We start from the raw sequence: 23465 nt of genomic DNA, 5'->3' as shown, positions 1-23465 counted from the left end.
AAAGTGGTCTTGCAGACTATACGTCCCATACGCAAAAGTCTCCCATGTATCAGCGGGTGCCTCAAAAAAGCCGATCAAACCTCTGAGAGACAATAAGATGCATGGATCCCATCTGAAGAGTTGGGTTTTCTTTATGTGAACCTTCGTTGTTGTTGCATTACATTACATGCTCCTTCTCCAGTTCCAAATCCTTCTTTACAGCAAACACTACTCACCCCATCGGTCTCTTCCCTCTTTTAGTTCCCTTCCGTCCCTACCTTTGCTGTTCATTATAGAGAAAACAAATCTAACCCGAGAACCCCCCCTGTGATCGTGCGATCTTTCTTCATGCCCGGCATGGTGTGTTGTGTAGTAATATACACTTTCAAAAGACTTTGTGTATGAGTGAGTGTGTGTGAGTCTTTGCTTAATGTTGTCTACTTTACAGCATAATTTTACACGTACTTTACCTCCAAGGATGTGGTGGCGTGTGGGTGGTATCGACAGTGTAAACAGTGATCGTTCATTGTTGCAAAAGGATCAGGAACGTTCGAGGTGTTCGGTTTCTTTTTTACACATTTGCACCGGTGTTAAGCAGTAGCGTCCCTCATCTATGGATGGGAACTGGTGTCACTGCTTACGGGCATTGCCATTTGGATGTTTGGTTACAATTTTCTGTGGGTGTTGCGTAGCGTGTTAGTTCTTAAACCGTTCTTCCTATCGCTCAGTTCTGTTCCAACCATTTACGCTTACCGTGAGAAACTATTGTTGTATTTACATTGACCACTATTGCCTTCGATTGTATCGCTAGTTTTGCCGGTGTAATAATGCTGCTGTTGGATTGATTTTATGTGTGTATGTGTTTTCACTATTTTTCACCTATATTCCGTTGTCGTTGCGCTTTTTTTTGTTGCTTTTTTCATGTTAATAGTGTTGTTTTGGTGGTTTGTACAAAGTATTATACATACACACGCGCATATTCATTTAGCATCGTTCCACTTGCGTCTTGCATCTTAACGTGAAGCTTCATGTCATTTTTATGTGTGTGAGGTCTTTTCTTCTCGGTTTTGCTATTTCAAAATGGAACTGCATCTGTCTCATTGCTAATATGCTTGTTCTTACAGGGGGGGAGGACGCACGCACAGAACACGTTGCAATTAAGTCACTCACTCACACGCGCACGCGCGCGCGCTTGATCATACATAAAAAATAATCTTTCTAGTTTTACTCCCCCAAGTTTCAACACAGTTCCAATGGTCGTGGAACACAAGTTTTGCGATATATTATTATATTTACGAAGGATTTTTCTACAGCTTGTGTGTTTTTTGTTGCTGTATCTAAGAACTCTAATGTACAATCAAACACTATTCAAAATGCTTCTTTTAACGGTCACCGTTTTGTGTTTTTTTTCCAGCTGTCTAGCTTTTCTGTTTTGTTTCTTTTTTTATTACCAACTTTTGAAAATTGTTTAAAATTTGAAAATTTTACGCTGCCTATCTTTTCGATACTGTCACCATGCGGGTGATCATTAGTGGGTGAATTTTCCCATCGCTTCTATTATTGGTTTGGGTGTAGGTTTCGATAATGTACTGTTTTTTTCTTGTTGTCGTTATGTATTGAAATATGGTTTTTTGTTTCGTTTGCTAACATTTTTCCATCCTTCTATGTAGCATTTTCATATGTTTTGTAATGGTGAGATAAGGAGAGAGAAAGAGAGAGATAGTCAATTCTTTTGTTTTCTATTCGCCGCTACGAACGATGCACTGAGTGTGTGTTTGTGGTTTCGGGAGGGGTTGAGTAGTATAAAATAACTATGTAAATTTTGTACAGCGATATACAACTGGAACATTTGCAGTACAGGGTTTTGTTTTGCATCGCCGGTTTTTTTTACTAAACATCCCGCGGATTCATGTTTATACCGCGACCCTCCCCCTATGCGTGTCTCACTAAAACAGTATATGCACAACTTATAAGCTGTCTATATATATATATATATATATTTATATTTATATAAATGTATAACGGGGGGAGGAAAAAAATTGGAAGTTAATTCATATCAAGTTCTAATTTTGTTGCACAGTTTAGTGAAGCAGTTCCGTGTCATGCTTCCCTTCTACCAGCAGCATGGATGTTGTTGTTCTGTAAATTGGGATTATGGGTATTTCATCAATTAATCCATATTTAATGTTTTCTTCACTTTTTTACTGCCCCATTGGCAGGTTTTTTTTCTTCATCAAACAGTTTTTTATATTAAATTCTAGAAAATCGTTTTCTAAGAAAGTCTATCCATTATGAGGAATATTTATATATGAATTCGTGAGACAATTGCTATAAGCCCCCCCTTCTTCCCCAGACACACACACACACACACACACAACACTCACTGTGTGTGTGTGTGTGTGTTTAATAATTGTTTTAACATAGCACAAATATTAATATGTATATGTATGTATATTGGTAGTTATGCATTTATAAAGCAACATCTAAAACCCATCAAGTAAAAATGGTGATTACCCATCGAATGGATGGGCAGTAAATTTTGTAAAATTAAATAAAATTACGTTTAGGGTATTAACCCACACACACATACACACCCAGGAAAGGGCATGCTGCAAAAGTATGAGAAAGGTGTGTGGTTACAGTAGAAACTGAAATTCTTCTATCAAAAACATTGTTCTACACTTAGTGGGTTTTGTTTCTTGTTTTGTCGATAAACAAATGCATATGTTCTTTTACTAATTTCATACCACTCCATTCTCATTAGTTATCGTTTAAAATTAATAGTTTTGATTAAAGTATACATGCACGTGTCCGTTGGAGTGCGAACGCATACGTAAATAAATTATATCAAAGTAATAATAAAAAAAAGAAGCGGACAATATTTCAGCTAGAGATGATACACTCCACAGCAAATGTATGAGTTCGTGTTATGGGGACGCGGCATCTAAATTGATTTCCTTCGCTCGAATATTTCGAGTAGAATTGTTTTAAAAGAAATTTTTCATCTATGCTGCAGATTCGTGTCCCTATTTCCCGTCACATCTTTACGATCTTACAAAGTATGATGCGCGAAATTCTCTGTCTTTCCATTACAACTTTTCTTCCGACCATGTGTTTGCTACTCATATCGGCAGCATTTTCCGTAAAAAAAAAAAACACACGCACACAATTTCTCGTTCCCAGGTTGTGTTAAAATTCTCAAACTCCAGTCTTAGCTTCATTATCTTTTTCCTTCGTCCGTACTACACACGATCACGGTTGAATAATTTTACGCTGCGACAGCAGTCTGTTACATTACGCGTTTCCGTAACGTTAACAGCTCATACTATTCGTTAGTGAATTATGTTACTACCACGATAAGAGCTAGGGACTACGCAATGTGCTTAAAAGTACACAGTTGTTGTTTCCATATCAAACGTACGATTATGAAACTGCAAACTATTCACCTTCGTTAGATGGTGTTTTGATAGCTAGAATAAATACCATCGTGAACCACGAATCACGCCACACCGACGTGCATTTGCAGCAATGCCTATGATGACAAAGTTTGCCGTAATACAGCGCACGGTAACATTTGTCCCCTTGTTTCTGTTTTGTGTGGGTATGTTCTGGTATGAACGATAGATGATACAATGCGAACATTTACATTTCATCTGCGTAAATGTTGTACTTTGTTGGTTGGTTGTTTGTAAATGGATCGAGAAAAATCTATTGTTTTCAAAATGATTAAATTAGAGAAGAGCTTATATCGTTGCGTTAATTGATACACTTCAAGTGGCTTGGATCTGTGCCAAGTGTCTAGGATTTCCTAATGCCTATCGCGTTGAGTTGTAAACGATGAAGGAGAATAAAGTAAATGAGTGTTATCATCACCATCCTCGATAGCTAAATGTATGTCTGGAAAATGTGCCTTTCGCTACGATAGAGCTCCAAATGTTAGATCAAACTAAACGCTTACCAAAGCGGGCACACACATCACCAGCACACGCACTACGTAAATACTACGTTGGACTGGGATGGCAGTTAATTGTTTCCTTACGTTTTCTTGCTTACGTAAAACTATACTACATTAATTCTAACACGCCAATCCGCGTATAATGACCGTACACACTAGGCAGTCATACCATCCACCAAAAAATGCTGCAACGTGTCACCATAACATCTGCCACTGGTTTTTTTTTTCTTAGCAGCTTGTTTCCACAACGCACTTCGTCTACTGATAAATGGTTTCAATTTGAAAAAAATCCACGTCTGCTTTTCTGATGTGGAAGTGACTGTATTTTTCTTCCGTAATTTTCTTGAAAAAATGATCCCTATGCCAGCTTCTTCCTAGTAATAATTAAAAATAATCGATACTGCCCGCTGCTCACGTCTATATGTCGCTATTAGCAGTATTTGGCTACTACTACTTAATCTTTTCCAACCATTGTTCGATTGTTGCTTAACTTTGAATGTACTTAAAACATGCTAACATCAAACATGGGCACACGAAATGATGCTTAAGGGGTTTGAACCCTTTGCTTATTTTGCATGGTCTCGTATCCCCCTCGTAATGGAGAGTGAAGCACAAGTTTTCATTATCCTTAATAAGGAGGAATTATTTTTGCTATCAAAACAGTGCGCACTATTCCCTAGTGCCTGAGTATCAGAGCATTATAAATGTGAAAATTATTTAAAAATTTTCTTGCAGTGATTGGTTGTTGTTCCCTGCTATGATATCCTTCGTATCATAAATACCGATACAAGTTTGCTAGAAGCAGTTGAAGAATACATTTTAGCTCCTAACTCTGTAGTGGAATGCTGCTGCCTCGTATCTAATCCGTTCCATAACAATTGGATTGTTAGCAAAATCGTGCTGGCAGCTGTTCCTCGTATTTCGATCGCATTGTCGGGAGTAAATCGATCAATTAATATGTCTGCCGACAGCGAAACACTTACCACAACAATTAGTAAGCTCCGTGTTGTTTACATGTACCACTTTCTTCCCAAAATGGTTCTGTACTTTATACTACGTTAAATCGCGAATGTGCGCGTGTATGGTTTGCTCTAAATATTACATTTACGTGTACTCTTATTCACTACAAACAATTGCGCATTGCACTGTGCTGCATTGAACGCGTTGCTTTAAGGTTGGGATTTAGCATGGAATTGCAAGCAAACACTCACATCGCATGAAAGGGGGACAAACGAAACCAAAGGACACAAGTATAACCCCGTTTGAAGTTCGACCGTGAACCTGGGTAAGTGTATTTATTCCATCAGGTTCGTCCAATTGACTCGAAACGATTATTTGTTCTAGAAATTAAACGAACAAGAGGTATGACCAGGAAATATGTCTCCCGCACCGTTCAATTTCTCCCTAAAATAAATGTTGAACCTCAAAACATTTGTACAGGAAATTAATCATTCAACTAAACAGTACATTACTTACATCAAGGGATTAATCAAACCGTGCGTATGCATTGATTTGTTATTGTTGTTTTTTTTTTTAAATATATAGCGCTTTTGCTTACACAGTTTTTCGCAATTTGATCATCGTTGATCGTTAAATTTACTTTCTCCGCTATCGTTCCGTTTCGTTTATAGAATTGAGATCGAACACCGTACAAACAATAAAAATGTACACAAAATATATATATATGTGAAGGGTGACGCACAAACAAACAACGCGTATAAACGGTACTAGCACTCAGAAGCTCTACTTTCGCTGGTGAACTGCACTATTCGTTCGAAAGCGAATATTGATTCTGATTTCCTATTTTTGCCCCCATTTGTGCATTTCTGATTCTAGACGCCTATTCAATGCAAAATCTTAGTAGAAATATATGACGATAGTTATTACTTGGGTCCAAACACAAAAGTTTTGGGATCATTTGTAAAATGATAATGATTCGACCATTTACACCCATTCTTAGGTACTAGGGCTTATGCTGTTAATAAAGGGGAACTCGAACATAACCGCTAAGTATTCGAAAATAGCGAACAATACATATTTACATTCTATCTAGCTGTTGTAGCTTTCTCAACTATACGTGCAAACATGGTCAACCTTACATAACTCCATTTGTTGGAGGACCGATCGGGCGCAGAGCAACGTTGGTACCGTTGCTGTTACCAGCACCACTCACGCTTCCGTTGTTGCTTCCTGTCACGCCGGCAGTAGGATTACAGTTACCAGCGACGGCACCGGCAGTACCTGCTGAAACCGTAGCACCGTTCGCGTTGGTTCCATTGTTTACCGTGGTTCCGTTCGAGGTGCTAGTGGCAGTGAGCTCACCGTTAGTTCCATTGACACTGCTGCTACCATTGCCGGCACTGCCAACCGCTGGGCCAGCTGTACCGTTGGCATTGGCACCGGTGGCCGAACTAGCGGCAGAGTTTCCAGCTCCGCCGGCACCACCTCCCGCAAGAGAATTTGGTGTCTTGAGCGAAAATTTGTCCAACTTTGCGATGATGTGTTTGCCGTATGTATACTTTTTCAACGAATTCATGTGCGGTCGAATCTTGTGCAGCAGCACTTTGCGCTGCGTCGGCTCCGACACGTCGATCATCTTCTGTACCACGTAATTCGCGTACTGATCCTTCATCATGACGTGAAGTCCACTGCAACACAAAATAAATGATGTAAAGAATGATTTGCTGGTACAAAAGTTCCACTAGGCAAAATTATTGCCAAACGTTGCTAGCACTGAAGGTTCAACCAGCTGGCAATTACTTACGCGTCATTGAATGAACACACTTCCTCTATCAGTAGTGCGCGTTCTGCACGTGTGGCATGCGTGACACACTTTTCCACCACGTTCGATGCAAATTTGTGCTGAGAAAGAGTCAACACTTTACCACGCACACTTGCAATGAGTGCTGATTTATCCTCGGGCTTTCCATGCTCTGGAAGTGATTAAACAACAAACATGAAGCATCAGAAAAGGTTCTGCCAGAGACATATCGATGTTCTGTATGTTGGCTACCTACCCAATACGTGCTGGATGACGTAGTTACCGTACTGATCCTGGATCAGCTGTTCGGTGTTAGCGTGCAGTTCGGCCAATATCGGTGCCGTTTGTTCCGGGGTACAGTGTTCCAGTATTCGCTGGATCACCCGGCAACCGTACGGATGTGTGCTAAGCGAGTACACCTGATTGCGGAATGCATCTATGATGAACTGCAACGCAACCGGATCGACGCACTCGATGCACTTCTGTACCACGTGGTTGCCGTTCTGATCCTTTACGCACTTGAGTACGTGTCCATCTAGTTCACGCACAATCTCCTGCTGCTGTTCCGCCGGAATGCTTTCCAGTGCCTTCTGTATAACCCGGCAACCGTACATCTGCAATGCTAGCGGCAATACGTGACCTTTGACCTGTTGCGCGAGTGCTTGCTTTTGCTCCGGTGAGCCGAACTCGAAGAACTTCTGGATGACGTAATTACCAAACACGTCCGTCATTAGACTGTAGGCTGCACCAAGTATTTCGTTAAATACGAGCTGCTTCTCGACGCTGATGGCTCGCTCCAGCTTCTGCTGAATGAAGCGCGATCCGTGCTGATCCTGCGAGAACTCCACGATGTGATTGGTGAGATCGCGCAGCTGCAGGTTCGGGTAGCGTTGATTGCGGAAGTCTTCTAGCAGGCGCGAACGGCCCGGCGGACGATCCAGACCGGGTGCTGCGCCCGGTACTGCCGGAGCAGCTGCGGGAGCTGCGGTAGGCCGGGCCACCGCACTGGAGAGTCGCGATAGGATTGCCTGAGCTGCACAGTTGTTCGACCCAAACATGGCAGCATTGGCAGTCGAGATACCGGGCACGAGACCGGGATTGACCTGTCGGAACTTTGTTTCCGCACCGGGCGCACGGCTCGTTACCAGCGCGCCGAGATTCGATACCGGTGGTGGTGTGAGCGAAGGTCCAAGCGGACTAGCCGAGGCGGCCGCTACCGTACCGAGACCGCTGTAATTTCCAGCACCGACAGGCCACTTGCGGGCAGCAGCAGAAGCAGCGACGGCCGCGGCAGCATTCATCGCCATTGTGTTGGTCGAGGCACCCGAGGTATAGTCCAGCGATGGACTGAAGGCCGATGTGTTGCGATCAAACGAATCCCGACGTGTGGTCAGGGATGATGTGTTCAAGGCACCGAGTCCTGTTTGTGTAAAGCAAATGGTTCAAAAACAAAACAAATATGATTAATGTCCATGTTGTCCAAGAGTAGTTGGGAAGAAAGTTACTTTTTATTTGATTAGATTTAGATTTGAAGAAGAATATCATCGCTTCTTCAATCCTGTTGTTGCACTCCATACCGCGACTGTAATGTGCGGATACTAGAACTTCCTTACTCTCATCTCATCTCTTCGCAGAGTAGATTGAGTACGAATACAATATTACACGCATACATCATTATTTTGTCTACGCAATGGTTGAAAACTCGAAATTCGAAGAGCGTTTAGCGCTTAAGCTTTTGTACTTGTGTGTGTGTGTGTTATATCGCAACACCAGTGGTAATGCATGCAAGCGTGAAAAAAGTGAGCAAAAGAGCAAAAAGGACTCACACACTTTACTAAAGCTAGTAAAGTAGTAAAGTACGCATCGCAAACTGCGCAACACAACACAGCCAGACACAATCATTATGATGATTATATGCGAAAAGTTAGCCTGTGCAAAAATTAAGCTACGAGCTGTGATAAGTGATCGTTGATCACTACTACAAGGATAGAGTAATTTAGATCGAAAGTGCGATATTGCACTGGATATCGACTGGCGTAAAAGGATACTACTTAGGACACGTAACAAGCTATCTGATCTGATAGTTATAAGCGCTTCAGAATACATATCAACAAAGCAAGATGAACAAAAGAAAATGCGATGTTTCGAGAAAGTATTTCTCCATAAAGTAGAAATATTGCATCACATCATCTCGTTAAATTCACCCAAATTTTTACCGCGAAATACCGAAGACTTTTTCGTTCTTTTCTGCAAATTGATAGAAATAATGATTAGAGTGGAATTAATTACCTTCACGACATTTCCATGACGGAATGCCGATCAATTCATCCACTCGCACCTTTTCAAATCGTGCAAACGGTATCCGACGAAGCGGAAAATTTAACAAAACCCTCAAGCCCCGTTCCGAAAGCTTGACAGGAAAATGGGTAGAAAGAAAAGCCATCCTTCTTACAACAAAAAACCGGAACAGATTGGTGCTTGCGGTCAAATCAGGGCGAAGAAAAACGGGACGTTTCTTAAAGCACCAATTTCGCCACGATGATTAGCATGGACCGCACGGGCATACCACGGCAATATGCTTTCCGCTCAGTGTACCAACAGCAGTGTTCGCACTGAACGAACGAACTGTTAATCGATTTTATGCAATCGACCAACAAGCGTCAAGCTGCATTGCTGGCCAGCCCCCCCTCGTGCTGGTAGGTAAGCCGGAAAGAAAACGCTGTCACTCAGAGGGATCTGTGGAACGGACTCCCAATCACAAGCCCTCGACAAAAGGAAAGACAGACAATTGACAGCGACAGTTTGGTAAGGAATAGTTTGTCGCGATTGCAAATTGGGACGGTCGATGATCTGCTGGGAAGTGTGTTCATGCTCGACAGAATCGTTCATTACGAACGCGTTGGAGATTAGTGTAAACACAATCATGAGATTTGTGTAACCAGGTAAGCTTTTCAACAGTTTTCTAACCAGTTGGTTGGTTAACGTGTTGCTTTGTTTTGTCAAAGCCTCTGCAATAGATAAATACAACCGCAAAGATCGATATAGTACGGTCTGGATACCATGCGGGTCCTTACGAAACCGTATAACCACCTACGTTGAGCAAAAAGCATCATAGCTAGGTACAATTGAACAATCCGTCTAATTTTGCATAACTTGCTAATCACTGCAATCTGGTAAATTTATGTAAGTGACCGCAAAGACATCAATCTTTTTGGCCACTAAGCTACAGATTATAAAAGAAAATCGGGTCGCACACTAGCATACCATTTGCAAATGTTATCCAATGCAGGAATTTTGACAAGAAATGGAAAAAATTTACCCATTTCTGGACATTTTTCCATTTAAAGTGGAATATGTGAAGCTGGATATGAAACTTTTCCAACTTTTTTTTAGCATTTCCAAGGTAAAACAGAAGTTTAATTATTTTTATATGTATATAATCTGTAATTTAATGTAATTTCAACAAACTATCGACTACAATATACACCGACCGACCAATTGATTCGCTGTTCCGTAAGCTTTTTCTCGACATACGCAGTAATATTGTTGGTTGCGCAGAGAAAGCAGACAAAAAAACCAGGACAAGAAATTATTCTCCTACCGTTCGCACTCGGTGCGGTGTAAAAACATGAACCAAACAAGAGAAAATTTTCCCCTTGTTTGCGATAGCTCGAATCGTGATAGAGTTTATTTGTGTCAGAGCCAGATCGCAGATAATACATCCATCTAGCATTATCAAAACCTTGCTATCTTGCTGTATCGGTGTGTTGCCTATCACCAACGACTAATCGTTTTGAAGATCATCTATCTAATTTTAATGCAAACAATCGAAAACATAATGCGATACAATTAACCTTGGAACGTTCCAAAAGAATGCATCAAAATGCAATTCACGCTCATAGCCTATGCACCTCAACTACCTCAGTAATATGAACATGAGAGCATGAGAAGCAACATAGCAGGAAAACTTTAACACCCCCGTGTAATAATCGGTTTAATGATCATTCACATTTTCCAGTGCGCGAATGAAGTGACAACGGTACGCTATCTTTCACTCTTAGTGCAAGGGAAAGCCTGCACCAAGCTCGCAACAAACTGTCTCTTCCTATTGGGCTGTCCACACCGCTTACAATACAGCAACGATGGTACGGTATAATGATCACCGAGTGTTTGGTATGTTGGGTGGGAGATGTAATTTCATTTTTTTAAATTATACCACTACGAATGCATGCACAGTTGGAGCTGCTATCTACACTACACAAAAAAACCCCCGTAGGGGCGATAAGGCGCTCTCCATTTATTCTGCAGTGTTTGCATCAATTTCCTTTCTATCCATGCCGAGCGGCGGACGGACAGAGTAATAACCGGCAAGGTTAAGACGAACCGAGCAATCAAACCTGATTGATGGAAAATTGTACCCAGAGAAACTTGATCTTCATTCTGGAGTGCATATTTTCTTTCGGCCGCAGGGAAAGCGCGGGAAAGCAGGCAAGGGTAAGACGATTCTCGTCCGTGTGCCCCAATTGATGGAAAGCTTGTAGATTGTAGCGACCTGTTGGTGTAGTCAGGTGAAGCCCCCGGGAACCTGGCACAACAACGGCTTTCCCTGTGTTGTAGTCTCTATAGAGCCGCACATGACAGTGCAGCGCCCTATGGTTTCTATCATTATTAACCTACATTACTGATCGCGCATATCATGCTTTGATGCGAAAGCATAAACGAATGGCTAAAATAAATAAAAAAAAGACATGGTATACACATGACACATCCCCAGCACTGGGTGAATATTGTGAACTTTCCACTGAAGGTTCATGGATGATTTTACTCGCAAAATAAATAATACGATGGACACAATTAACAAGTGAATATTACACTAACAATCGATGTTACAATGAAAAGTTACTTGCTAATGCTGCAGGTATGTATTACAAATGTACACAATATTATTTATTACACGCTATTTTCCTGGCTCGGTTTCATTTGATTGCCCCCATTGGAAAATGAATATTGAACATATTTACAAATCGCGATCGCAATTAAACTTTTGAATTAATCCATCCAAATGCTGCTGCGCTTTCACAGAGAGAAAGTGAGCTTCGAACAGTTTCAACATTCCAATGCTTTAATATGCTTTAATTTACACGGGTAAAGAAGTAAAACGAAACAAAATAAGACATAATACAACCGGATGTCTTCTGCTATGTACATACCTCCTACGTTGGATCCGTTCTGGGCCGAGTAGACGTTCTGCTGGGCGGTCTGCGGCTGCGGAGGATAGATCGGGGGCGCTTGGGGAGCCCGTGGACCAGCGGCGCCCGGCGGTACCAGAACCGGCGGGGCCGGACTGACGAGCCGCATCGGCGTTCCGGTGCGTGGTCCCATCACCAGCGAACCGCTCGTGTCGTAATATGCCGATATCACCTGCACATCCCCATCGTTCGCGCCATTATCGTGATCGTGGTTCGGTTTTGTACATGTGGGATTGTATTATTGTTGTTGTTTATTTTTGCACATGGATAAGAAAACGCCCGATGATGTTCCGGTGGCCGAGCATTTAATGGTGGTGGTGGTTGTTTTGTTGTTTAATTTGTTTTGTACACATACACACAGACCCATTCACACACATACACACGGTTTGTAGTCACAAGGTTTTGTGAGTTGTTTTGCCAGAAGATGGTACAACGATGTAACAGCGCATTATAGGTAAAAAGAAAACAAAAACATATTGAAGGAAAGAGAAAGAGAGAAAAAGAAAGGAAAAATGTACAATTTTTATAATATAATGATATATTAGCAATAGTTTCTATGATTAAGCATGTACATAATATACTATACTGAAGACTTAGGCTTCTAAACATGCTGTGTGAGGTTTTTTTCTCACATCGAAATTAGAAACTTAACGTACTAATCGTATTGAAACTCACGAAGGTTTTTTTTTATAGTTTTGAGAAACTTAATAATTAAATCGTATAATTAATCGTGTAATTGAACATATTATTCGTGAGTGACAATATTAGCACCGTTTCAACTGTAGAGTACATGCATTATTTTCTGTAAAATATGTACTGAAAATGGATAAGTACGGTAAGCCACATAAGAAAGATATGTCGAAAGTATTTCACACATTATTGGATACAATGTTTTTTTCATAAATTATTACTGAATGAACCATATTACACCGGTTAAAGTTTATAACCTTATCGAACGCGTGACGAGGGGACAATAATCAAACAAAACGTTCAACATCAGGAAGGGTTTTGTTATTGATTTTACCTCCGTTCATTAGACTTCATGTATGGAATCAAACATCAACTCCGGCAAAGCAACTTTGTTTACGTGTGAGCTTATAAAAATAGCCTAACCTAACAAAAGCGTCAACAATAGTGTAATCTTGTATTGAATGCAAAAAATGGACACCTTTTCATAAATAGTAATTATCTCCTCCCCTAATCCCAACTCCCTTCTGCATGCCCAAAACCTTCAAATCGAAAAATGGGAATATTAATGTTTTATGCGCCGCACATTAGAACTTATTTGTGGGTTGGCACATATACAACAACCTCGGGCCGGTGTTGATGGAGAAGATATTTTGCGGTTGCTTTCATCAGGAAGAAAAGAAAAGATAAACTATCTATATATCAATATACAGGCAGGTTTTATACGGCATATCACGACAGGTGAGCGTCTCCGCGCGCACGCTTTCGAGAATGTTCTAGTGCACTTTCGGGCGATAGAGGATTGATCGAACAATTTAGGGTTGGGTTTGGCATGAGTGGCCGGGGTTCATTAAAGTCAACACGCGAACCAAATTCACTCGTCCGACCAGGGTGAAGGAAATGGTGATACATTTTTCTATACACAAACGCAAAACTGAGAAAAAAAAAACGTTTCACTTGAGTAGAAGCCAGTCGAAAAGAGGTCACACAGCGCGGATAGGGCGAGTGTTCCTCGGTTCGCCTTTCGGCGATCTCGTCTAGGTTTCTGCACACAAGACGGCAATAGACCTACGGCGGCGGGAAGAACGCGATGGTTCCAAGGGATCCTGTGGCACCGAAGTAACATTCCTTTCGTACACCGGAACGGAAAGAACGCAACCGAACGGAATGGCATTGAAGATGGAAACATTCTCGGCGGCTAACCAATTGCCGCGCTACTTCCCGTTTCTTTTTTAAAGCGCACACAGAAGAGATCACTGATTGCACGCGAATCGCTAGCGAACTCGCAATTACCAAAGCGAAGTCCGTCGCGGGTGATAATGAACCAACCATTGTTGTTGCAGTGGAATCTAGGCTTGTGCACGGAAGCACCGGATGATGGTAACCCTACAGGGAGCTGAGTGGGTATTGGATAAAATGTAAGTAAAATTATAATGAACTTTTTCCCCTTTCCAGTTCGGCAGTCTCCCGGTATCAGTCGAAACCCCTGTATCGGAACTAAATTTATCGCCACAACAAAGTGCACCGGAAGAGGGAGCCATGCAAATGAAAAATGTCAACCAAATTGATTATTTTAATACATCACGATATTTCTGGTAAATGGAACAAATACTTGGCTCCATGTGCAAACTGTTCAACAAAGCTAAATAGCTTGGCTTAAACATGTAACGAAACGAGTTATCAATAAAGCTAGTAAGATATAATTTTGAATGTGATTTCGTAACAAACTAGTCTAATTCGTCCAATATTCGTCGCGGTGTGCAAAATTCGGAGCGTTACACATTCAAATGCAACTCAAAAATTCAGCACTAAAACAGTCACAGCAACCTGACTGCAAATGTTCAACTTGCTCGACCAACGCAACTATTACCAAGCTTCCCAGCATTCCGTACATTATCATCGAGACCCAGTGAACTAGAGAGAGAGTGTCGAACGGGTAACAAGTTTTTCTACCGCCGTCTGTAATGGGTGGCCGACCACCATCATGAAACACATTCAGCGAAGAACCAGTTACTTACTTTCGCTAGTTAGGTTTTATGGCATTTATGTACCATCAACCGGACACCTTTGATGGAGGTATTACGGTACAAGAAAGCTCTATGGTCAGGTTCGCTTCGATCGATCGGATACATCTCCCACAGCACACACCTACCATCGCTACTTTTCCTAAGCAGGCTGAATGTTATATGTTAATTGATGACGGTAATATCCAGCACACCAGTCACACCAGAAACTGCTACCGAAAAAAGTATTCCAGCCGAGCATGTGCGGGTGCTCTAATAATAACAATGTGTGTTTCTGTGTGTGTGTGTATATATGAGGAACGCAGCCCTGTTTAGCATAAGAGCACGGATCTATGACCCTCATCAGAGGCAAACGAGCCCCTTTACCTTTGCTGTTTTGCTACCATTATTTCGCTTTCACTTTTAATTTCCCCGCCGTTGATGGATTTGCCAATAAGAATTAAATTACCACAATCCCGGGCAGGGAAAGCCGACAGTACCGTCGGTGTGTGGTGACGGTGCCCGCCGGTGTACATTACGGACAACCAATATCAAGTCAACACGCAGCGACCTTTTTTTGCCATCGATCGCTGAACAGTTGACGGTGGCGACATTCTCGTTGGCCGGTGTTATATGCGTGGATTGGGACCGGCGTTGTGCCGAGCAACGTCAAACGATTGAGCCGGGTGGGTTGAAGGTAAGTGACCCAACCCAGTTTTTTGTATTGTCGAAAAAAAAAACACGTAAACACAACGGGGAAAATTCTTTGCGAATTTACGGACTTTGGAAAATTGAATTTTCCCGTTCAATGTTTCCCTTCGTTACGATTAACCGCAATCCATTTCCACTGCGTGACCAGTTGCTAACAGGGCGACCAAAGTGTCGTTGTGGCGGTAGTGACGTGATTGGGACACTATTGCGATACGCTTTCACTGAAACTACTTGGACGAGATGAAGGTGGTCGTTGGGCGTGTTTTTTTTACATTACAACATTATGTCGGTGGTTTTCTTTTGCGAAATTTGTGTCAGTGGAAAAATACGCATAGAAATGGCCTAAATAGTTTCACGAGTCACACGTTGAACTCTGGTGAACCCAAAAAAAAACTCTTCCTCTAATCTAAAGTACGCCTTTCTCTTCGATCTCCTACGATCTAATGCAATTGGAAGTGATTCGGTTGAGGTAAAGACACCACTAAAGAACCGCGAACCATCACGATGTAAGTAAACTCTTATTGGACGCAAAACGTGATGTCCGGCAATTTCTGACCGTGACCATCAGAGATGGATGGCCAGGGTCAGTCAAGATGATACTCACATAATGCTTGGCTACGAGTTTTGCTCTATCTCTTTCTCTCTCTCTCTTTCGCTGTAACACGCTAAACTCTCGTCCCAACACGACGGACGTTACGGCATGGCTGTGTAAGAGTTCGTGACCGCGATGACGCGATCACCCGGAGTTTATAACATACCCTTCCTTCCCATCGCCAACCAAAAACCTGCTTTCACCTGTAAACCCGTAGAGGCTCAACCGAAAACTAGTTGGACAAAATTTTTTTTTACAAAGGTTATCACTAGGCTGATAGGCTCTTTTCACGGTTGCTGTTGAGCAGTATCGGCTCGCAAATAATTTTCCTCTCCGGCGGTCCCTGCTCTAGCTCTGGAAACCTGAAGCCTGACAAAGCATTTTCCTTCAAGCGAATTAAATCATCGCCGTCCGGTATAAAAAAAGTTTTCCGACCTTCGCCGCCGGTGCACATTATGTACAGCCGCCGATGGTGGTGAATGACCGGGAACGCGACAACCATTCCCCCAAAAGATGGCCGGTTATGTACGACGCGTGCCTCCCGTTTTTCGCCATTTAATAACTCGGCAGATGATGGGAAGGGAAAAGCTTTCGCTGCAGGTCGTGGTGCAACTGCCCCGGGGGGACAACTTCCTGTCGGGGGACGGTGGGCCTGCCGCCTACCTGTGGGGATAATAGCTTGGCCAACACCGAAACCTCGTACTGCTGCGACGTGCGACGTGCGGTGTTACTTTATTAATGCTCGCGTGCACAGACTTGCGTCTGGAATGGGTTTTCACACAATCTTCAACGACGGTGCGGTCTGTTTGCATCTACAAACTCCCAATTGCGTTACGGAGTGCTGTGGTATTGTGTTAATGAATCATTAATACCAATTAGCTACACAGCTACCAGAACCTGGTGTACCATGGCGGGGCATGGTTTCCATTCCAGCTAGCTTCAGCGCACGGTTGGCTGAACGAACAGATTGACTTTCGGGTTGAGATTTACCTGTACCGCAGCCCTGTTCACCAAGCAGCTCACACACCGATTGCCGGGCATCCAGGTGCAGCGGCATAATCACGTTAGGGGTTGGCGTAAACTATTCATTAATAAATACGTCAGCTAACTTACTTTACTACTCCCACACTGTGCGGTTGCAGCGAAAGAGTGCCGCAGGCACTTCGCATTTCTAAATGAAGGACGGTAGGAAGGTAGAACTTGCCCAAGTTACATCAGCAGGAAGGATGGAACCGAGTACGGGCTTCCCAACAAAATGGTTGGTGCATCCATTTGCCCACCCATCGCCGACAAGGAAAATGTCTAAGGTGATGGGAAGTCGTTGCGAAATTCAATACCGGAAAGTGGATGAAGTTGATGGAGCTATTTAGTGCTATGTTAGAGAAATGTATAATATTGAATCATGGGTTCGTATTAATGTGTTAAATAATACTTACAACAAACTCAAGCCGTTGCCGTTACCGTTCGTTACGTGCGAGTTTTTTTTCCATACATTTTATAATAAAAGTGAAACTATGTTTCAATTGCAATGACTCTTTTTTTGTAATATAAAATTGTTGACCAACCTCTCAACTTCATTTACATTTAATTACGTGATGGCATTCTACCGAACAACTTCTGAACACCACTTATTAGTCTAAAGCTCATTTCTTCTATTTTGACTTCGATTTCGAGCAGCACAAAGATGTATTCGTTAAGGAACAATGTTATAATATTTAGATTGCTCGTTACGCGCCAAACTTGTGAAAAGGAACAGTCGTTATAAACGGATTGACCGTACATTAGACTATCCTTAAACAAAACCACCGCTAAAAAAAAACCGAATTCGACACAGTTTGTCGATGTCGATGTAGCACTTCATCATGATCATAATTAAACATCATTCAGGAAAACCATCCCTTTCTATTGAGGTGTTCGCAGAATTTTCGATGCTGCAAATAAGTTTGCTCGCCGAACCATCAAGTGCTCACCGGAAGTAAGAGTGTATGGGAAATGAGGACATGGTACCACGGAACTATCGGCCAACCAAAAAAACAAAAAATCAAATGCAAACAGATGAATAGCTTGCAAAACCACATCGACGAACTGGTGTATGAAGAGGGAGTAAACGGTAGTCCGCCGCATTTTGGAGCATGGAGCGTCCGTTTGGTAGACTTAATCCAATTACTAAGTTGTAATTATTTTACCCATTGCGGTGGTGATGGTAACAACGCCGCCCAGTACTGCTGAAACATTCGCGAGAGACAGGAAGGCAGAGCGTTGCGTTTCCAGCTGACCAACAGGAACTTTTTTTTTTTGGTTTGGGAAAAATTCTTTAGCGTGAAATGTTTTCAAGACGGGGTGCGAGGGCACAATTGGAGTGGGGTGCGGAGAGAGAGAGAAGCGAGTATTGCGAGCTATACCCGACCGAAAAGTTCATCGTTCCCATTTTGTTTTATTAACCATCGCCCAATGGATGTATGCTGTGGCAAGAAATACAAATTTTCCGATCTCATGGTTTTTAAGTAATTTAGCTTTGGTCGAAAAAATAATTAGATTTTAGGGCCAAATTTTGTTATAAAAAAGTAGCTGTAAAAACCACCATTCTTTGTTTGATTACTGCACTCAAAATTGCTTTGCTGTTGATGTTTGCAATACATAAAATATCTAAAACAACGGAAATAGTGTACAGAGAGTTATACCGCCAAAATGGTACGAGGGTGTTAATGAGGATAAATTGATATTTTGTACGATGAATTTACATATAAAACACAACACGAAGACCTTTAATTGTGGGACGATGAAGTAGCAAGTTGGAATAGTGAAAGTGGAGCGGAAAACAAACTTTCCCACAAAAGCACAAAGGATTAAAATGAAGAGGGTATAGTTGCGCGATCCAAACCTAATTTAACCTAATTGCGGTTGGTTTACCCATTTGCCTTCTGCGAACCACCATTGCTTACCTGGTAGGGTTGATTTTCGGCTCCCTGTTGCGATGGGGTGAGCGGACGACGGGGCTGTGACTGCTGCTGCGGAATGGCCAGATTGGCCGGATACACGCTCCACGGTGCGGGTGCATAGTACTGCGGTACGCCGGCCGCTATGAGGGCACCCATGTACTGGGACGGATCCTGGCCCGGGTTGATGACGTACGGTGGAGCCTGCTGGGCGGCGTACGCTGCATTATGCTGCAGGAACTGTTGCTGCTGGGCGGCCGAAAGCGAGAGGGCCGACTGGGGCAGTGGCTGCCCGTTCGGCGCACCTGGGACGGCCGAGTTCGCTGCAGTAAGACCGGGATTCGAGCGGAAAAGTTGCTGCGAGAAGAGAAATAAAGAAAACAGATGATGTTAAGTACATAAATATTTGCTGCTATACCATAAAACTATGATTAAACTTTCGGCACAAAAGTTCGAAGAAAGCGATGAACAATACAGGGCCGAGAAATAGACACTTCGGTAGAACAAATGGTTAATTTATTATCTTTTTTTTTCGGGGGCCAGCACACTCTTCTGCCGTCACCATCTGCTGGATGGCGTGCTTTTTTCTCACATTTCAAAACTGCTTGTTTAATCCCTTTTGTAAGTTTGTTTCCCGACTTATCTCAACATTGAAAAAACGGTAACATCCATACAGAGCAGACGGAACAACGGCTCAGCGCGGACGGTTTGCTCTTTCCAAACGATCGGTAGTTTTATGCTTAACCCATCGGACTACACACACACACACACACACACACACACACACCATTTTATCCTTGCCGTCTTTACGTCTCACACCTACCCCAAAAATCCTTCCGAAACGTTAGATCGCAAAGCGCTAAACGAACGGATAGCAGGGGAAAGAAGTTTGTGTTTCCATTAGCAATATTTGTGAAAAAGAGAAACAAAAAAAAACAAGGGGAAATATTAAGTGAACAAGAAAATAGAATGGAAAATCCCGACGTCCGTCGCTACCGGAAGCTATGATAAGTCTAATCACACAGACACACACATAGCACGCTATGGCCATTCTTGGTGTTTTCTGGTTCCGATGGAATTACGAGCCAGAAAACTGTGGCACAAAAACAAAAACCCGTAACGACCTCCGACCCTTCCGTATCAAACCGTATTTCCCATTTGTTTGAGTGGGTTGGAAAAATTTATGAACCACACTAGGGGCAACATACCCCCCAAAACGCTCCAAATCATTCCACTGCTCATTGTTTTCGGTACCGAAAGCATTGGTCAGCGTTGTTGATGAGCTATTTTGTTATCTACCGCTCACCCTGCTCCAAAACGGGGGGGCGCTGCTAATTTTCACAACAAAACTATTCTTTTCCTCCCCTGCAAACAAACAATGATATGCTAGAAACCGAAAGGATACGGCGGTTCTTGTGTAAATGGACATTGAATAAAAAAAAAAGACGTAACCGAGAAGATTGGAAATGGGAATGGATGCTTGTGGGAAAATTCTCGGTATGTCACTCTGTTCAGCGAGTTGACAGATCCCGTATTTGCGAGAAAACAATAGCAAACCCAAAAGCATTGTCATCTTTCGGAGCGTTGGGAGGCTCTGTTGGCAATCTTTTCCAGTTACACAAATGTCAACTTCATGCTCTGCGCAACCGAACTCCACTTTTAGCCTTTGGTGCTCGTTGAAAGCACACGGGGCAGAAGGGAATGCTGCCCATCGGGAACGATGTCGTCATAATCTAGCAAATAGGACGTTTCAAAATATCCTTGCAATACATTCGTCAGAAGATATATTAACGTTGTCACAAAACGGTAACAGAGAGGTCTTCAATGACACCAGCAAATGCTCTGGGCTTTTCGTCAAATGATAGGAATTTATATCTCATATCTGCTGTAATGGCTGGTAAATAGGTCCTTCGCGGAACTTCACACAGTCTCAACGCATGGAACGCACACACTAATTAGCTATCGATCCGAGCTACATCACCCGGCAACCGGTAATATGGCCCAAAGTTCAATCATTTCCATTACTCTCTGGTCCAGCGTTCGACGTGAAAGGTCAAATAAATTAAACCACCATCCAACACGACAGGACGACCTGGGTCACAATCAAGGATAGGCGTGTAAAGTTTGATCTATTGATCCTCATACGCTTATACGCCAAAGGATGTACGATTTTGCCATTTTACCGCGTGAGTTTCCGGGTAAAGATATGCGAAGGATCGTTTCCGCGTGATTGTGCGTGATATCAAGTTCCCGTAAATTTCCCGTGTGGAACGCATTGCGCGCCTGTCCTCTATTTTATGGCGCTTTTCATGGAAACGGGTTAATTAACTTACCCAAAAACTCCCGTTTGCATACTTGTGTGGGCAATTGAATTGGTGCGCGAAGTTTAACTGGCTCGTTGATTTTGCCAGCCACAGTTGCAACAGCGATAACAACAGCACCGCTGGTGAAAATCTACAAAACCACCATACACCAACGCTCAATGTTTATGTGTCTACCGTGTGAAATGATCCATGACCAACAGGTCATGATTTAGTGATGGAAGCTGGGTACTGCTGTTTCCCGCAGAAATGTAATCATTTCGGCGGAAGTGCAATCATACACTCCACACAAAGCGAAACACGCGCACATGCATTCTGGTCGATTTGGTGCCTATTCGAAATTTACCAAACCAAACGCTATTAGTGTTTGTGCTGGCCATGGGGATGTGCAATGCCAATGCAATTTTTCACACGCACAGGGAAGATAAAAAGGGAAAGATGAGCAGGCAGCAACAGGACCGATGAGATTCAAGTTTCACACACCGAAAGCTCTTAATTACAGGCGCCACTATTTATCCAGTTTCATCCCTACCCTTGCGTTTTCGCACCCGCCGGCGCTCACCATTCCGACGGGGTGGATATTTTTTCCTCCAACCATCCGATTCGTTTTGCACGCTTGGGATTATTTGTTGTGGAGTCGATCAATTAATTTCACTTAATTATGGCTTTATTAGTACGGTCGCGATAACGCACAAGCACACAATGGGACTCATCAGCGAAAGTGTTTACCTTTTACTTGCCTAACAAAAACCATTAACTTGAACAAACAGAAAATAGGGAGTTGATGGAATTTTGTTGGCTTTCTAATAATTTAATAATCGAATCATAAATCATATATGTGTTCGTAGAATAATCCCCATTAGTGGACATAAAATTAATAGTCATATGAATTGAGCATAAATATGCTATGAAAGAAAAACAGTAAGATAGATTAAATATTGCACATGGCTATGTTCAATGCGATAGGCTGTCTGGTAACAAACTCATACTACTAGGTCATAACTGCCATAGCTAACTTTCTTGACTCCCATTCCCAAATTAAATGTCGCATTAGTCCTGTCGCGTGAGAGACCAATAAAGATAGAATCTTTTCGAATTCGTATACCGTTGATCGGGTCTACATCAATCGCGTCTCAGTGAACTAGAACCCAGGTGTTTGGGTTGATAGTTGCCTCGCCTAGGTCCCTCCCATCCTTCTTTCCTTATTGTAAAATCTGCAAGAGCTCTGCTCAGTAATACTGGGCCCATACGACTCAGATCCACCTGCGTCTAACGCCCTCTACAGTCAAATAAGTGAGGCCAGTTGATGATTCCAATTATTTTTGACCTTAACGTTTTTTTTTTCTTTTTTTTTCTATTCTCAAGACATAGCATTACATGCTCTCACACTGTCCTCATTCTTGTAGATGTTCACATTTTATTTATTCATTTTCTTTTATTTTTAAATAATTTGGTTCTCGTCGCTACCCAGCCGAAGTTTTCTACGTTTCTTTTATTGCAGCAATTTTCTACTTTACTTATTCATGCCAGGTCTATAAAGACATTCGTAAAACTATGAAATCATATAAAAACTGTTAAACGACATGTTGTTTAGACAGAAAACACGAAACATTTACGCAGCAGCTGTAAATAAAACGTCATCTACCAGAGAATTACTTCGGGTTACACTCAAACTTAACTGTTCTGCTTTAAAGTAACCACCTAAAGGAAGACGAAACCCTTGCCACACTCTGAAAAGATGCTGCACATACAAGTCTTCGGGAGGAAAATTGACACAAACACAGCGCACCACAGCGTGTACGAGAGCGAACGATTCTATTTTCCTTTCGTGTGGGTGCCGTTACTTCCAGTTCCATGCACTTCCGGATCAGATTTGCCACTGCAATCAAATACCAAACACGAGCTAACGAGCACGGACGTCTTTGCACACGGTGGCAAAAAAAAGGGAAACATTGAAGCAATGTTGCAGTTTGGGAGGAAATCAAATCAATGTTTGGGGTGAGTTTTTCTCCCTCTGGCTGTGGTTCCTGTGTTAAGCATCAACAATCAAATCAACAGCACGCTTTCCATCTTGGCGAAAGACAGGGTTTGTGCGGGATGTGTGTCTGGGTGAGATAGTAAAGGGAGCAAGAGCAGCAGAGTCTTGCTTATATTGTGCAAATGGCTTTGCTGTGGTTTTGACACAAATGCCTATCACTCCGTATGCGTACAGGGAACGTATGGGTGGATTGGAGCGAGAACTTCAAGATACGGTGACAATATGCTGCCTTC

General features: G+C 42.4%; 1 protein-coding gene across 1 annotated transcript in view; it reads right to left on the bottom strand.

Moving 5' to 3' along the window:
* Window positions 1–6029: 6029 nt before the first annotated feature.
* LOC128709419 (maternal protein pumilio) overlaps window positions 6030–23465 on the bottom strand; it is a 56682-nt gene continuing 39246 nt past the window's right edge. Inside the window, exons 2-6 of the mRNA XM_053804414.1 lie at window positions 18880–19230; window positions 11906–12116; window positions 6952–8115; window positions 6699–6867; window positions 6030–6582 (exon numbers count right to left, since the gene is read on the bottom strand). Coding sequence (XP_053660389.1) covers window positions 6030–6582; window positions 6699–6867; window positions 6952–8115; window positions 11906–12116; window positions 18880–19230 — 2448 coding nt within the window. The remainder of the gene's footprint in view (window positions 6583–6698; window positions 6868–6951; window positions 8116–11905; window positions 12117–18879; window positions 19231–23465) is intronic.

Source organism: Anopheles marshallii, chromosome 2, assembly GCF_943734725.1.
Source record: "Anopheles marshallii chromosome 2, idAnoMarsDA_429_01, whole genome shotgun sequence".
In the NCBI taxonomy this organism is placed as follows: domain Eukaryota; kingdom Metazoa; phylum Arthropoda; class Insecta; order Diptera; family Culicidae; genus Anopheles; species Anopheles marshallii.
The sequence above is the reverse complement of the archived record's forward strand: the minus strand, read 5'-3'. Positions and strand labels throughout refer to the sequence as shown.